The sequence below is a fragment of the Mastigoproctus giganteus genome, chromosome 8 (genome assembly GCF_048544385.1).
Source record: "Mastigoproctus giganteus isolate SK-2022 chromosome 8, ASM4854438v1, whole genome shotgun sequence".
NCBI classification, from domain to species: domain Eukaryota; kingdom Metazoa; phylum Arthropoda; class Arachnida; order Uropygi; family Thelyphonidae; genus Mastigoproctus; species Mastigoproctus giganteus.
Window position 1 is genome coordinate 146,410,583 of NC_143582.1, and position 18,139 is coordinate 146,428,721.

Consider the following 18,139-nt stretch of genomic DNA (forward strand, 5'->3'; position numbering starts at 1 on the left):
TTATTTAAAAATCCTTCAACATAGACAAAACTTCTTAAGTGAAGCACTTTCAGTGAAAAGTACTTGAAATTATCTTTTTTTCCTCCATGAATTTATAGTTTTAATGCTCTATCTTAAATAATATTTTCTTTATCTTCTGTATTTGCTTCATTAAATATTTGAAGGGATAGTTTATCCGACTAAGAGGAAAAATCAAAGTTGTCAGTCAGACATCAATCGTTGATTTGTTTGTGCATGCCAGCGTATACAGATTGAGCTCGTAAAAGAATTTATAGAAGGCAAATATAATTAAAATGAAACCCAGTTTGTAATACATGACCACTCAGCTTCGATAAATGGATAACCTGTATATACACTGAGTAGCTTCTTTATGTGAAAATGGTGGACGATACACAGGGACTATATAGGTGCAATTTAGTGCGACAAGACGATGGATTTAAGTGATTTTTTGTGGCATGGTGGTCGGCGCCAATGAGCACCTCAGAAACTGAAACACTGCTAGAGTTTTCGCGTACGATTATGTCTCGGGTATATCAAGGTTGGTTATTGAACCAATCTGATATACCCGAGACGTCTAACCAACAGCGATTTGGTCGGAAGCAGCTCGTTGATGTGAAAAGCCAACGAAGGCTAACACGACCTCTGCAAGATGACAGAAAAGCTGCAATCAGTGAAACAATTACCCAGTACAACAGTGGTTACTAAAGAGCCACCACTCGTATGTTTTCACGGATGGGGTATCGCAGTTTACGACAGAACAGGGTTCCTGCTATTTCACATTGACCCGAGGAACTGACTATGGGCGAAAACATGAACCCATAGCCCTATCCAGCCAGGTGTCAACAATGTAGACTCGATGTAATGTTGTGGGGATGTTTTCATGATGCAAACCGGATCCCTTGATGCCAGTAGAGCAACGTTTAGATGTCACAGGTTATGTGAAAATTGTTTTTTTAACAAGCACATCCTTTCATGATTGCGCTATCCATCTACGAATGGGTTCTTCTAACAGCAGGGCCAGAATTGTACAGGGGGAAAAAAGAAACAAACAAAGTGAGAAATTCTTATAAACTCCAGAGACGAAAATGATTAGCCTTACCGTAAGATGCTGGAAAAGCCACGCCCTCATGATGTTGGTTGCAACTTTTGGGAAGATACCTCGTTTTTTCTGGCGTTTTTTCCCTCTTTCTTCGTCTTCATCTTCTCCGGTACCATCACCAGATCCAATACTGGCGTCACCTAAAGAATAAGTATCGGAAAAGACTACGTTTAAGTATAGAGAAGTATTTCAAAATAGTTTCTACACTACTAGTTTATATCATTACATCTTAACATTCCATTTTTGGTTGCCCCTTTTGAGGAAAACCAAAATTAGAATGATGTGCCGAACTGTACTAATCATAAGAATCATATTTCTTTATATACTGTACTTGGGAATATTATCCAGCATTACCGGTTTTCTGGTTATGTTGAAGAAATGGGTAAATCCCTAAATATAATCGCAAATGCAGTTCTCAGATTAGATTCGCCCAGAAATCTGTTAGGTCATGGAATTGTCTAATTGCTGTTCGTGAAAAAGATAAACAACCCAATGATAATAAGCAACAGTATACTTAGTTTCCGATATTCACGATTCATGCATGAAATATTAAACTAAGGCACTTTTAACACCATGTTGACTGTTTAACGAACGTTTTAGAGCTTTCAGGCCCACAGACTATCCTCCAGGATCCATAATCAGTATACCGTGGAATGATGGCTTGAACCATATGGGTCACCTTCCAGAATGAAAGAAGCTCGACACCGTAGAGAATCTTCTGTTGTTCAGGGTCAGATGTTAAAATAAATTTTCTGTTTATATTCCGGGACGACCAAACGGTCAGAGGAGTTTACAAGAAACAGCACCGTATTCAGCAGTCACGGGCTTGAACCCCGGTCATTCAAGGCACGTGTACTTATGCACCCGCGCGCCTGACCACTAGGCTACGGCGGCCTTGCCTTAGCTGACACGTGGCTGAATAATAAGAAAGAGTTCTTAGATTGTGCCACCAAGGCTGGAGATCCAAAATTGTTTTCATTCCCTTAAAGATCCTTAGGGGAGGTGGACGAGATATCATTTGAAGTATGTCTGCTCAACTTGAAGCATAAGTCAGTCCTTTTCGACACGTCGTGATTTATATTCCACCAGGGCCGAATGTGGAAACTTTAGATGAGGTAATCAACTGGCTAGTCGATCACTTTCGCACAAAGACAAAGTGACTTAATGGCGATTTCAACATATCATCGGCCATCCATCACCTAAAAATAAAGCCAATCAGTACCTTAAAGAATATAGGATTCGCCTTAATCAATATTCAACCTACCAGAGGTCAATTTCCAACTAATTAGTGGTTATAGCAAACACAACTCCTAGATCTTGTTTTTGCTTCAACTACGTATAAAGTCCAGGACATATGACATCAAAGACGGTTCAGAAGCATTTCATCCGATCATGGTTCCATGGCAGTTCAAATGCACATACCAACCCAAAGTTTCAAAAATAGGAAAACAGAAGAAAATTATTACTATTCCAATAGTCCTGAACCCTACTCGGTGTCATGGAACACTGCTGGCTGCGTTAAGGCAGCCAGCAGTGTTCTTGTTGTGATTTTGTTCTTGATTGGTTGAACCAAGACAAACAATTACAAACTATGCTGCTACCAAAACGATCAGGATGTTACATTCAAGAGCCTGATGAAGACCAGCTCTAAGCGAAAGCTTCCATCGGAAACAAGTCCTACACAAATCATGGAAATAATCTGAAGTACCGTAAGACCGAATTAATAGCATGGATCTTCAATAATGGATGAATTACATCGCTTACTTCTCAAACCAAAACAATTTCCCAACTGGCATACTCGTGAATATAAATATCACCAAGAATAAGCTTATTAAAAGCAATAAATGCTCTGTTGCCAACTACTAGGGTGCAGATGAATCCCACAATTCAAACTTAAATGCCTTAGTGCTTTTATTACCGATCTATTTTATCAATGTATAACGGAATCTTCATCTACTCTTTTTTAAAACCTCGTCCAAAAAAAAAAAAAAAACCCAAGCAGTTAATATGTCAAATGACTTCACATCTCTCTCTCTCAATCCCGCCTACTGAAATTAATATAAAAGGCACTCTTCCCAAAATAACCAATCGGATCCATATATCAGAGGCCCATAAATTCACTATGCCGTTCCTGGCCGCTCTAACCACAAGTATTCGAGAGGGGGAAAAAAAAAAAAAAAAACTGCGCTAGCAGTCGCCTATGCTGACCTTAAAGCATTATTTTATGCCAGAAGGGTTCAAGGTTCCTTTCTCTCCTCGAATACTACTATTACTTTATTCAAAGTGACACGCAAGAAAGAGACACTGTCCTTAAGACATCAGACAATCTCAAGAAAAGCCAGTGAATTGTTCCCCACATATCCGACAGAAAGGACGTAATCTGGTATGGCAATGATATTAAAATCTTAACAAAAATCAAACTCGAGAACCAGGTAGAGTATATTAGGAATGCAATCACTGAAAAGCTGAATAACCTACAGGATTATCAAGAATTTCCGTCTTCAGATAAACCAGCTAAATCTGCGCTGATGAACTTCTCGAACTCCAGTCTACTCGAATACAAATCTCTCTTGAAGGATTGGAAATACCATATGCCGAAGGGTGTTTCCGACACCGAACCAATTTTCGATGCACTGATCGATAAAGTTCAATCCAGATTCTGACAATTGCGCTGGATCACCAAGCAGCAACCGCTACACGTCGGAGATTATCCTTGGTGAGGAAATATCTATACTCATATTTAGTTAGTTGTCCTATACGCATCGGAAATGTAGACATCAGCAGCATCCACCAACAACAAGCGCATTTACTCATCAGAACACTGGCTCCTACGATGGATTACTCACACACTGTACCTCTCCTACACCAGACGACGACTGATGGCAGGTGCTGTCCTGCCATGGCTGGTACTCACTGTGTGGTATGATCTCGGAACCAACCATCTATGCCCTCCGCTTATGGAGAATCCCTCCACCGCACCTTAAATCTATATGCATGTTTACAGCACATCCCACTTTAAGGACAAGGTTATTGGGTCTCCATGTCAGAAATCTCATCATGTAGCCAGCATAGTGGCTTCATGATGAGATTACCACCCTCTAATAAATCCTCCTAGTTAAGTAGGAGGATTTAAGAGATTTATCAAGCAAATACAGTGAAATTATAGAGCTATCGTGCCCCCCTTCCCAGCTAGACTATCTTAACATAAGCTGCATGATTCAATGGCATTCTCGCTATGCTGGCTACGTGATGAGATTGCAGACATGTAGGCGCAATAACCTTCCTTAAAGTTTACAATTGCCTGGTAATGATAACTTGAATCTCTAATAGTTCTTTTTGGTGGCTTTCTTTTATCAATAATATTGGCCACCCAAATTTTCAAGATCTGGAGCGGATCAGGTCCCGAGGTTGCTGGAATTGACAGGTTGGACTGTACTGTATGAAGAGAAAGCAGTCTATGTAAACCTTGTAGTGCTGAGTGTATGTGATTGTGATCTGTAATCCCGAAACTGGTCCTGTAGATGGATTTAGTATGCATCTAGAAACATGATCAGAGTCAAATTTATTCTTGTATATGCTTGATAGTGAACTGTAAACTATAATCCTTCTGCAATAAACTAAATTATCACAGAACTTACACGTTGACTTAAGTGTCTTCCCTACATAAAATATATTAATTTATTACGAGATGTCACGACACATCTGTTAAGTCACTGCTTTATACCAGTTCTAAAACTAACTTCTCTTTCCTACTATCAAGGCTAAGAAGCTCATATTCGTAGTATAGTTTTATTTATGCCTAATTTTACTAAATATTTCGTAAAGAAGCTATCAGAAACTTATTTACGAAATATTCAGCTTTCAAAGGCAGAAACTAAATTGAATATCACAGTCTCTCTGATTCTGTCTAATTGTGGCAAAATCTCATTTTGTCGTATGGGAAAGATTAATGTTTAATCAGCTTAGTCTCTGTAAACTATTTTGATACCTGAAAGTCGGAAATATGTTCTTATTTTGAACAGAAGTATACGAAGTTTTATAGATATTGTTTGAGTCGGTTTAAATGAATCTAATCCTGTTGGAAACAGTTGAGTTATAACCTCAATAGCTGTTCCAAAGAGGACATAGGAAGAAGGTGGGTTACAATCGGGCCTTGATAATGCATTTTTTTTTTTTTTTTTGGCGTATTCCAAAAAATTTGTAACGGAAAAGCGTTACGAAGTGACGTCATCTTCAGCTTCTGCCAGAAGCGAATTATTGTAACTTGTATGATGACAACAATAATTTATCTTCTACTGGACCAGATTTAATGAAATTTTGCACGGAGCTTCATCGTCGCTCTATACTAGAGGAAAAACTTTCAAACCTCTGAAAATTGCAGTAGTTTTTCCAGGATAGTGGAAAATATGAACATGTGACCAAGGAAATCACAGACCAATACTTTCAGTAACCGATATGTAATTATTATTAATAAAATAAAAACATTGTTATATTATTATCCGTTAATTTTATTAATATTTGAAAATTAAAACGTTTTTAACTCCTGCCGATGACTCTTAAATGTAAAACAAGTTAAATATGCTAGCGGAAGGACATGTTATGTACCTGCTACAGAATTATTTATTTATGAAAACCCCAAATAGCGCAGTTATCAAAACCTATAGTACTTAGTACAGTACCGCACATGGGTTGAAGGAGACGAGGGAGGGGGATGGTGGAAACTTTGTTCTGGTGACTAAAAATGGGTTTCCCCACTTCGTCTCCAATAAGCAAAGTGGTGGTATTGCATCAGTTGAAAACATTAATCTACCACCCAGTGTTAGTATTACTATTATATTATAAATGCTATTTTATATTGTATGGTTGAGGGAGAAGGTGGGGGATGATGCCAGAAACTTTGCTCTAGAGACTAAACATGGGTTTCACCAATTCAAGCTTCCAATAAGCAAAGTGGTGGTATTGCACCGGTTGATGATAGTTATCTGCCACCTAGTGTTAGTATCATAGTATTGTATTATTAGTGTTATTTTATTAGTGATAGTCACTGCATATATACAAACTTTCTAAACAGAACAGTTGATGATAAAGCATCAACTGTTCCTTGCAGGAAAACTGGTAAAACTTGAAGTTTTCTCTTCGAATTAAAAATATTTTAATTCTGGTTGCAACCAGACTGCACAGTTGCCCGGCAGGGATGGTATCCTGGTTTGTGGGATGTTTTCATGGACATCACTGGACCCATTTTCTCCACTGAACACACCCTCACCTCCACATTGTTTCGGACCAAGCTTTTCCCTACTTGGTGACCGCGTATCGAGATGGCACTGGACGCTTTAAACAACACAACGTATCACAAGGCCCGCATTGTGCAGGAATGATTCTAGGATCATATCCAAGCGTTCTGTGTGCTCCCTTGGCCGCCATATTTCCCCCAACATCAACCACATAGAACATTTGGGGAATGGGGTGGAACGTAGCATTCGTCAGTGCCTCTCTCCGTTGCCGAACGTCCTTCTGTCCAGCTGGTCCAGGATAGCCGAGAACACCTTCTGCGTTCTTGTGGAGTCATGCCACGCCAGGTGCAAGTGGTTATCAGGGCTAAAGGTGGCCTAACACTTTTAGGTAGGTAGTCATAATATTTTGGCTCATGAGCGTAAGCTTCCCTGTATCATTTTTCATTACCAATACCACCCCAAAAAGGGAATTAATAACGCAAATATTTTTGTATTTTAGAAAATGGTTCGCATTAATGATTCGTCCACTTTTCCGATTTTTAAACAAGGACATATTGAGAATATATCTCCTACCTTACAAAAGGTGCGATAATATTTTATTTTCAGTCTGTTCCCACCAAACAATTAACATAATTAGTTTTAGGATTTTTATCTCTTCCAGAAATATCTAAAATATTTCAGCTAAACCTGCATACAGTATTTTTTTGTATTGCATTAGTTCGTGACACTCAACACACTAAAAAATAAAATAAAATAAAATAAAAAACTACAAAAGATATCATCGAATATGATGAAAAGATTCCGTGCATGTATTCAAGAAGTTTGACATTTTCAGTGTTTTTTATAAATTTAAAATTAAAGAATTAACACATTTTAATTAATGATATCTGAGTTTCGCAATTTCAAACTGCTTGTAGCATCGTAAAATGAATGATTAACGATCCCCCTATTGCGGGGAAACTGAAGCATATATAAGTTGACTTGCGCGTGCTGTTCGTGCGGTCCACGGTAGCGCAGTTGTAGCGCGCTTGTTCGCCGAGTGGAAGGGCCTGGGTTCGAATCCAGCAGAAGGTATTTAGGAAGTTTTCCTGCCTTCTTCCACTCAGCGCCGAGTTAGTCGATCTCGGGCCGTGGAGTGAGGTTTTCCCCGGGTACTCCGGTTTCCCCTCACACACCTAAAATCGACATTCGGTCACACACGAAGTTACAGACCACGACACTTCGCGTTTCTTGAAATTTCAATGCCCCTTTTAAGGGGAAAGTTGAACTTTCAAGCTCCTCCTACGGGAGCTATCCCCGCGAGGGAGAGGGTAGTTCCTTGCTCCCCCCCCAGAAAGTGTTTAACTAGTTTATTCTTGATTCAAATATTTGAATCATCGAATATGATGAATAATTGTTTTAAATTACTGAAATTCGTGGTTGTGCGAATTTTGAATCATCCAGTATAAACGATCAAATTTAAATTCATTAGTCTTGTTTTTTGTAGAAGAAAAAAAAATTCGTGGCCTGTTTCTTTCCATACTTGATTGATAGTCACCGTAATTATATTTGAATTATGTCTACGCTGTCCTAGACATTAAATTTCATGGATACAATATGCTTTCTTTCAAACAGCTCATCAGGTATTTTTGTGTCTCTGGAATTTTGTTTGATGGGTCTGTGAGATATCAAATGATTATGATTGCTTAAAGATAATACTGCAACTAAAACTATGCCTCTTCAGACACGTTGAGTCGAAGTTTTGTTTATAACAATGGCTCTGATATCTGTATTGGACTGTCAGGAGCATTTTACAAAACTTCACCAGTAACAGAAGATCTGAACTCATGTCCCACTCCTCCAGTCTGGCTGGATATTTACTCACACTCACTGTCAAGAATAATCTGTTATTCACCCTTTCTTGTGCATTTGTCAGTTTCCCAACCAAGGACCACTCTACATCAATTCTTTCCTTTTTCGTTATTATGAAAGAACTGATACTGGAACTTAACTGCAGTAAGGAAACAAGCTTTGCTCTCAGGAATTCAAGATAAAGTCAGCTGACAACCATACAAAGCACACAATTTACGGGGTCGACCACAAAATTCGTGGGACCTTGTTCAAGAATTACTTGCGGGCACTGGGATCCTGTGCAAAATAAACAGCTGGGCAATAATTGTAATTGGGAAATTAATGGATGGCTGTCCAAGGAGCAACAGCCATAATATTTTCTACTTGAGGTGGGGGGAGAAACAGCGGATCAGCAAGATTAACAAAAGCTACCTCAAAGCAGAGGTACCTATATATAATTGATCCGAATAAAATCTGCCAACCCGGACTGGACCAGCGTGGCAGATTATGGTCCATTTCCCTCAACATGAATTGTTGAGGAAGCTTCCATCCTGCAGTGGGTTGATAATGAAAATAACAGAAAACATAGTGGAGATACCATAAATTGTCAACTATCAGAAGAGCTTGCGTACATACTTTAATTTGGTATTTTCAGCTTGCATATAAGCTCTTAAAGGAAATTGGCACAGTAAGAATGATAATCAGTGCTTCTTCCTCCTTAAAAAGTTTATTATAACTCAGTTTAAAAGGTCTTGGGGGAAGGACCAGAGGTTTACAACTGCCTATCAAGTCCTTTAAAAAGTTTTCCTACTAATTATTCTATAGTTGGGTACAATACAATCAGTTTAACAAACTGGATGACTATTAATGAAAGAAGCTTAAGTAAGGTTCGTGTCTTTCAGTAATAGTTCTACCCAAGAGTGAAATTTCAGTTAACGATTTCATTACGTCATTATATCTGTGCAGCAAAGCTTTAATTAAGCAATCATAACAGGAAGACCAGCGTCCTGAGCACGGTTTCTTCAGAGCAATAGGTGAAGCCGTGTGCGGAATGCACCACCACGACATAAAGAAACTGCCCAGTCAGTTCCAAACAGCAAGATTGAATATATAATCTCGAAAATTTTAAAATTCGTATCTCATATGTATGAAAAAATGTTGATAAAAAGATAACGGTGGTTCTTGTGTTGTGTAATTTTAGCAGATAAAATGTTTTGGTCATGTACGCTGGTTCACATAGTTTATTGTGTCTGTTCAAGCGCTTGTGTTCTTTCACAGGTCGATTTGCGTGTTGAGAGAGCCGAAAACTTCGAAGCTGATGTATCATCTTAGAGAAATTCAAAATAAGCAGCTTTCAGTCGTAGAATTCCCGAAAACGACTTTTACCTCCTTTGCATCTAGCCCTACCCTCAACAAAATTATCCTATCATTTCCTAGTGTGCTAAGCCATTGATTACTAAATTTGAGTTACGACTGGGAACAGTGTACATATTTTATAAGGTTAATTCAAGTAACCACGCTTGAACTCCTGTAAGCATTCACCATATTCGCTTCGTCATCATAACACTGCCCTCCTAAATATATTTTTCTATTATCACTAAGGTTTACTATCAGAATAAAGAGATCCAACTGAGGCATTGCGAAAATTTCGATAGCTATAAAGTGCTATCGAAGTGCGGTCCGTGCATCGTGCCAATAATGATAACTAGGATGGAAAGGTTTTTCTAAAAGACAAACGACAACAGTGTCGTCCAAGGAAAGAATAGCCAAATCCATAGATCAGAGGCTAAAATGCTTCATGTAGATTGGCAAGTGAACGTCTCATTATCAAGAAAAAACTCTTGTTAAAAACAGAGTCATGAATACCACAGTAGTCAGATTTGTGCTTAAGCAGTTCACGAGGAACGAGATGAGATCAAAAGGTTTTTGGAACGATCGATGCAAATTGTATCAACCTGTGGTCCTTCATTTAGGAAGATGAGATGAAATTTAAAAAGAGCCGAGATTGGTAAAAGTAGATTTTTCCTTATGAATCCATGAGAGGGTGGACATCTAAAAATATGTGCACCAGGGTCCCAAACTACCTAAACCTGGCATTGGGTATTGCTTCCGTGCAAGGTTCATGACCTAGTGCTATTTTCCAAAATTAAAACACCCAGCTGTCAGGGCCAGATTTTCCAAGGCACAATGACGCTGTTGCTCCAGGGCCCAGGGTCGTGAGAGTCCCGGAACGATGCATTTACTATTGGTCCAAGGTCTTCTTATTTTTATGGCATCTAAAAGTATGCGCACCAGGATCAGAGTATACCGAAATCGAGCATTGGGTATGGCTTCGCAGCAAGATTCATTAATGGCCTGAATCTGTTTTTTGAAGATGAAGTTTATGTGTACGATAATATTAGAGCAGTACTTATACTGTATTCAAAGTTGTTTTCCCAAGCCTTGAAGAGCATAATGCCACGCATAAAGCAACACAGAAACAAGATGGCGCATTACCCTGTATTGCTACATCTTATGAAATATCTCAGATCCACATTACGAGAGGATACTTTATCAAACGAAATGCGTTATTCTAGGAGGGGAGGGGTTGCTTAATTCAAGGTGGATAGAGACTCTCAACAAAAATCATGGAAAATGATCTTTGTGGAGAATCTTTACGAAGTCAATTAGACATTATTTATGAATCTCTTATTGCATATAACAGAGTTGAGTTTCAATCGTTATATTTAGCAATTATAGAGGATTATCTAATTGAAATGCAAACCAGTTTTCAATACAGCAAATTATTAAAAACGAATACCGAATTTAATTAAAACTGTTATAGAATATTCTCTGAACGTGTCCACCTTTCTCGTGTAGACTTACAGTCACTTTTTTTTGCGTGTTACGGACTTCCACGAAGAATATAAATCAAAGGTTGCGCACAAATACATCTTTTATTGCAAGGAAAATCAAAGAGTTACCTCTCTTAGCCTTTCTTAACCCTCTCTCTCTCAACAAAATCATATCGCTGTTTATTATTAGCGAGGGCCATTACACGGAATTATCGTCCCTCCAGCGGTGGTTATTTATACCCTCAGAATCGCTGACGACCCAGTTGTGTTTCCACGATATGCGAAGGGATGTAGCTGATTCAAATCAGTTTAGAGCTATAAAGCTTCACAGTACAAACAGTGAAAATGCATCATTTCTTTAAGCTCGAAGCTTTACAGTTCTAAACATACAGGATTTGAATCTTCCAGATTAATACCCTTGGAAAAAAAATTACAAGCTATTCACTATTTATTCCATGGTCCATTGAATGTTTATCTGGATGAAACAACCAGTTTCCAGAAGGAATGGGGGTACCGAGCCTTTACACGAGGTCGAATATTTTATAGATGCGCACAAATAATAAATCACAAAAGACATTTTGTAGTAAAAACAATTTTAAAATATGCAAACTCTCGCAGCTATATGAGTAATAGTATTTTAACACGTTAGGCCTACTTTTAGACGATATATCGTATAGCACAGTGTGATGTGCATTCGCATTTAATCACGTTAATTCGAGCTCGATCCCACCTCAGTAGCTTCTGAATGTATATTTTTCCGAAATATACACATCCACTCGCGTGCTGGTTGTAGAGGCAATTTTTAAAAATTATTTCAGCAACATAAAGGGTTCGGATAACAAGAAAAGGAAATTTATTAATGGAACCTTTCATTTTTGAAACAAAAAGTTGTTATATTGATGACTTTACGGATTCACTACGCTCTATATGTGGAGGGAACTAAGTATAGATTCTGCTCCTAATTCCCACTAATAAGAAGCAATTTACAAAAATTAGAACAGGAAAGTAGAAGAAGTAATCATGAACAGTGAAAGTTCCTCCATAAATTAAGCTAAAGATAGTAATCGAAAACCCAACTGACAATCCGTGAAAGCCCCAAATAAATGAAGTCGAATGACACCTCGTATGTATTAAGAATGGTTATGTTCTGGTCTCTGATTAAGAAAAGGTCTTTTTTTTCCTCTTTACCCAGAAACTGATACGTCTGACAAATACTTAGTGAAGACGCAGAGATAACTGGATTGGAAACAAATGAATCGCGAGAACAGCAGCGCTGAATTTTAACCAATGTCAGCCAGTAAGACTGGTAGATGTGGTCCAGTTATTATACACAGCCTTCACCCATGGGGTGATATCTGACTGTTGGTACACCGGAGAAGAGGACAGGTCAAGGCTGATACAGATAGAGACAGAAAATATAAACTAACAACTGCCTGCAATAACTGTCAGCGCTCCAGAGGAAGTCGGAGGTCAGCTGGTATGTGCGGGTGGGCGTATGACCAACAATACCTGGACCATTCATGCAGAGAAACCTGAGATGCTCTGAAACTGTAGCCCGAGGTTTAACCCTGAAGTGTGATAGATAAGTCCAGGCGTCCTTGCCTCGAGAAAGGAAAGCTGCAGAGAGTCTTGATTTCCTTGAAACGCAACATTAGAAGAATTAAGTTCACTAAGATAAGAAAGTGAGGGGCAGAGAGTATCGTGCATACGATTCAGGGAGAAACTAACCTCTTCGAATTGAGAGAGAGCAAGAAAGATCAAAGTACAACGCTCACTGACTGCACTTCATTTTCACTGGAAGTTAACAATAAACACTACAGTTGTTCCTGCAATTCAATACATCATCTACACAGATTCCTCATTTGTAGAAATCAGCGTCCAAAGCAAGCGGAAAACTTACAATTCCAATTGAATATTCATTGAACGATTTCTGCCCTAAATAACGTCGTAGCTACGAGTGTTCTTGATTATTATGCAACATTTCTATTCTATAGACATCGGGAACAGTGGCTGGAAGCAGGATTTGCATTTGATACGTAGGATGCAGGAAATGTGGAGTGTTAGTGGAATACTAAAGAAGCTACTGCAGCCACCAACACATTCGAATTGAAAGCGAGAGGAGATTGAAGTAGCGAGTTCTGAGAAAGGTGCAGCATCAAATGTATGGCACAGTCTTAGCACAGTTAGGAAAATCACAGGAGCCTGTTTACTGCATTGGAATAAGCTCATTCTGTATTCACTTTGATATGGAGGACAAGAATGAAGGATAAAACAGACTTTGGTATTTGTTGCATAAATTCGTATCACCAATATAATAATTTCTTTTCTGACAACAAAGAAGTAAACAGTTCCATAAAAGTACTTAACAATTCTGCAGCATCATCTGGCAGTATGGATTTCTGTCTCGTGTGTTTTCAACGTAATGCATTGATTCCTTGATGGCCTGTTTATCGGGTAGAGTATTCTAATGAATAAGCAAGTGAGTCTAGGAGTTCATTCATTGCCTGGAATCATCCTCGTCACCTAGTGAGTGGTCTCTCTCTCTCTCTCTCTCTCTCTCTCTCTTTCCGTACGTGTTTGTGTCCCCCACGCGAGTTTAGCACTCTATTGTGAAATATGTGGCGCCTCCCATCAGCGAAACATAATGGTCTTAGCTGCTTTGTCAGGAGGAAAAAAGCCTACGACGTTTACAATCAGTAGTTCGGTGAAGAGTGTTCGCATCCCCACCCTGTGATGCATTAGTCAGTAACAACTGGCTGGTTTGTGGGATTTCGGTTTTATTACAGCAATCAGTTTGTTTGCGTATTTGTTATTTTTTTTTAAATAACAAATATATTTGCATACGTGTGATGATTATACAAGCACAGTGGGAAAGAGAAGAACAGTATGCATCGTATATTTAAAGTTATTTTTATTTTAACTCATCATACGATCCTGGAGTGAATTCGCGAATATAAGTACAAGGATTACTTTCTCGTTTTTGGTACCATCTACCACGAGAGTTTCAGCCTTAAACAAATATTTTTAACGTTCTGTAACACTATACTTTGTGGAACGCTAGTTTTAAACTCGGGAGAGGTGTACAACATTTAGGGCGTTACAGAACGTTAAAAATATTTGTTTTTAGTAATATAATCTTGTTTTACCATCTCTTGAGGAGTGTCACAGGGAGGAGTTCTTTCGGCTACCCTTTTTGCGGTCGCACTGGAGCCATTTCTTGCTCAGAACTGAGATTTTATAACGTATGCGGATGATGATGTGAAATTCTTCATCACGTCCAAAGACTACGAATCAGCAGAAGGTATTTGTTAGATGGCGAATAGCAAAATCCAAGAATTTGAGAGCTATCATTGGACCCCATATTAATTTACAAAAGTCTACCCAAATGATCGTAACTAACAACTGAAGAAAAATGACATTTCGATCTTTGTGAGTGGGTCTAATGTAACAAAAGTGCATTCTCACCTGGATCTGGGTATTAAGTGGGTCGACAGACTCACATTTGCTCAACACTTCGCTCACATGAAGTCAAAAATATACGCTGCGTTGTGGACTACTAGACAGGAACTTGTAGGAATTAGGGACCCTCATCTAGCGACCAAGTACATTTTAAAGTGTGTCCTTCCGATTCCAATGTATGCCTCTCAAATTTGGTCCTCAGCTTCTGACTTACATTATAAGTTTGTCCTTGGGATCGAATATTGGCTCTTGAGATGGCTTAACAGAGTTGCTGACCACCCTTTTACTATCTCAAGGTCCATCTCCACTCAAACCTCAGCATCGAAACCTGGATGCAGCAGATAATCAACAGGAATATACACACTCTCGCACAAATGCTCATAGGCAGATTAACGCGTCAGACCTTAATAATATTCTAGCCAAACTGCGTGCCACAGCTAGACATTGCGGAAGGGTAAATCTACCACTTCGTCCAATCCTCAACAATCTTCGTAGCCTACAAAGATTCTTCCCGTCAAATACAGTAAAAATAATTAACTCTCTGCAGATAGAAGTAAAACAAATGTGTGAGGACGCAACGTACCGGAAAGAAATCTTCCAGAATACTTATAGACTTACCAAAATATGAATCAGCTGTAATGTGACAACATACCAAAGAGTTGAGTAAAAGAAATTGTGTTTAATGCGTCATAAACGAAACTTTCTTCTTTAAGAAAAATAATTTGTGAGCTAATTAGTGGTAAGGAACTGTTCTTGCTTCCCGCGAGGACCCATGAGACTCGCAACCTTCAGCATTTCATCTGATTTCGCCCCTAGTCAAAAAAATTGGACGTCCCTGACATAGAGGAACAGTTTAATAGCTTCCTCAATCACCAGAATAACATGAATTTGTTTTATGTGGAGTATAATCAAAGACAGTCTACAGCCAGAAACCTCGATCACATTAAGACGTCGACAAGGCAACATTCCGAGATATTGAATAATAACAAAGAAACGAAGGTATTATTCTATAACTTTCTGTAATAATAATTGATTTCGTAATTTTCGGTAAAACGACTTATGCCGTAGCCCGCATATTAATACTAAAATATATTTTACGCAAAATTTTCTTGCAGGATGAGGGAACCTAACTCCTTTTCCTCATACGCCAATAACCTTGCTGATCGCGGAAATCTTAAGGAGTGAAACTTCTGCAATTGGTGATATTCAAATATGCATGAAATGATTTTCTTTCCGAACATTGGTAAATTACCTTAAATTTGGCCCACACTTTGAAATCAGCTAGATGATTTACACACATAACGTTCTATATGTCGCGTAGTAAGTTGGAGTTGCGCAACATGTAGAACTAATTTGAATCCCCCTCCCATCCCAACAGGAGCCTGAAGTTGTAAGTAGGGTTTTAGGGGCATCGACGACTAAGGCCACATTGCTCCGTGTGTTCTGAGGTCGATTTTCTGTTTTGCTGGACGAAAAACCTGAGTTTCCGGGAGAAAAAAATCATGCTACCTTCTCCTGAGCCCAACGAACTCAGCCACGCTGTGAAAAAGGCTCATAAAAATTCTTCCCGTTATCAACGGGACTCGAACTCAAGTCTTTTCCACCCGTGTGGGAGGACGGCAATCCTAGCAACTGTGCTACACACGAGGGAGCGAGCTCTGAAGTATGCAATGAGTTCATATCATGCATTTTTCTCCCTGTAACTTTAAATCACCTACACTAGTCTATGGAAACCTTTATCCTCTTTGCCTCTTATGAATGAACCGTGGAAATTACTCGATCAATTTAAGGCTCTTAATCTTCTCAAATACTTTGTTTCTCACTAGGTATAATCATGCATTAGTTCTTCTACTTCACTAACTTTAAGGTATGAAACCCTGTGGGCAATATTTCCTTTGACTCTGATCACCTTTTCATTATCTTTGGTTTTGATATTAAACAAAATTCGCCCTCTTTTTCTCATGTATCAGAGAAACCATCCATGCAAGAGGCTTTTCTCTCCTAAATTTACAAATACTGACTTGGCTCTAGATTTACTGGGATCTACTTTCTTCTGCTTCTGTTGAACTAGCGACAGAACTATCTTTCATTGCTAAAAACACCTCTAAATTCTCATGTATTTCACCCATCTCTAAACTATGGTGAGGTTCTAAACTTGACAAATACAACAAAAGTTCTTTAGGAAAAAACAAAAACTTGAAACTCTCCAATCATATTATGAATATTGTTAATCACAGGAACTTTCTTTGTAAGGTGGAAAAAAAAAATTATTATAGCTTTCATGACCTTATTTTTTCATTATAGCTTTAGCTCTCCTTCAACAAAACATTCTGCCTTCAAGTTCCATCAATCATTACCACATGAGAATGTTTAAGTACTGTAAAGTTCGATATTCATCTGCCTCTTTGAACAAAATGATTCTCCAACAGCAGCTTGCCAAAATAACCCTTCTCCTCTCCACAATACTTGAAATGGTCAAGATAGCCATTAACAGTCATACGTTGAGCAACACCTCTGGGACTGACAAAATTTGTCTTTGTATTAAAATAGATTAGCCCTTTCATTTATGACCTCTTGTTGCTTTAATAAATGTTTGGAACAGAGATTCTTCCCTGATAATTCGAATGAATACTTTACTTTTCCTGTAGGAAAAAACCCAGAATCCGAAAGAACTCAAATATTCAAGACCTATCTCCATTTCGTCCTCACTACTAAAAGTTCTTCATCCTAGCTTAACCTCCCAAATTTTGTCCTTTAATTCTGATCAGGTTCATCATGGTAAATAAGGAGTCTACAATTTCCAACTTACTACTGCTTTTCTTGCGACTCACGCATTAACAGTAATACTCAGTCAGACTATCTTGACGTCTTTGTTGCTTTCGATGCAATAAATTCCCAAAAACTTGTTCGTTTCTTTCTACTGCTCTATTTTTGACTCTTCTGTCTTTCATTCAAAACTTCATATTTAACAGAAAACTTATCCTTCGTTCTGGGAAAATGGCTTTGGTTAAAACCATATCAGTAGGAATATCCAGGGGGTGGGGGGTAGATTATATACTATCTGCTCTGCTTTTCTCTTCTTTAACCTCCCCCACTACTTTAGAATAACCACCCCATAATTTCTTACGCAGATGATTTGAAGATATCGTCCATCTCTCATTCTGCGGAAGAATGTTTTTATAAATCAGTACTTGGATGCTTTCTGCAACCTCTTTCTTTGGGCCTCGCTCTAAATCCTCAAAGGACCTTCAAAAGAGCTCTCCATAAATGCAAAATTTGTTCCACTTCAGTTTCCTTCAGTCACTGGCAATACTCAAATTCAAAAGGTTCCAGTACATAAAGACCGACTTGGGTGTGTATGTGTGTATATACACATTTCGAGTCTAAGCTCACTTTTAAAGTTTACCTTCAAAAGTCCAAAATTAAAACCCTTACGCGAAATCTTATTCATATTTCCGACGAAGCCATAATAGTGAAATAATTAGAACTCGCCTACATCCAGTCATACATTATGGCTCAGTTATTTGGTTTGCTGCTGCTTCAAAATCCAATATGTCTCTCTCTTTTTCTGTCTTCTGAATTCACATTCTAAAATGGGTTAACGTTAAAGCCGGAAAATTAATTACTTGATTCAGATCAGAAATATACTTGTATAACGCTCTAACTATACTCTTATTTCTTGA

General features: G+C 38.5%; 1 protein-coding gene across 2 annotated transcripts in view; it reads right to left on the reverse strand.

Moving 5' to 3' along the window:
- Positions 1-18,139, reverse strand: part of LOC150081901 (homeobox protein Meis1-like) — a 220,998-nt gene that overhangs the window by 73,370 nt on the left and 129,489 nt on the right. The window contains exon 7 of one of the 2 annotated variants that reach the window (XM_090378974.1): positions 1,100-1,239. In XM_090378974.1, the coding sequence (XP_090235100.1) occupies positions 1,100-1,239 (140 nt within the window). Of the gene's footprint in view, positions 1-1,099; positions 1,264-18,139 lie in introns of both variants that reach the window. The other variant, XM_090378973.1, reaches the window with a different exon arrangement.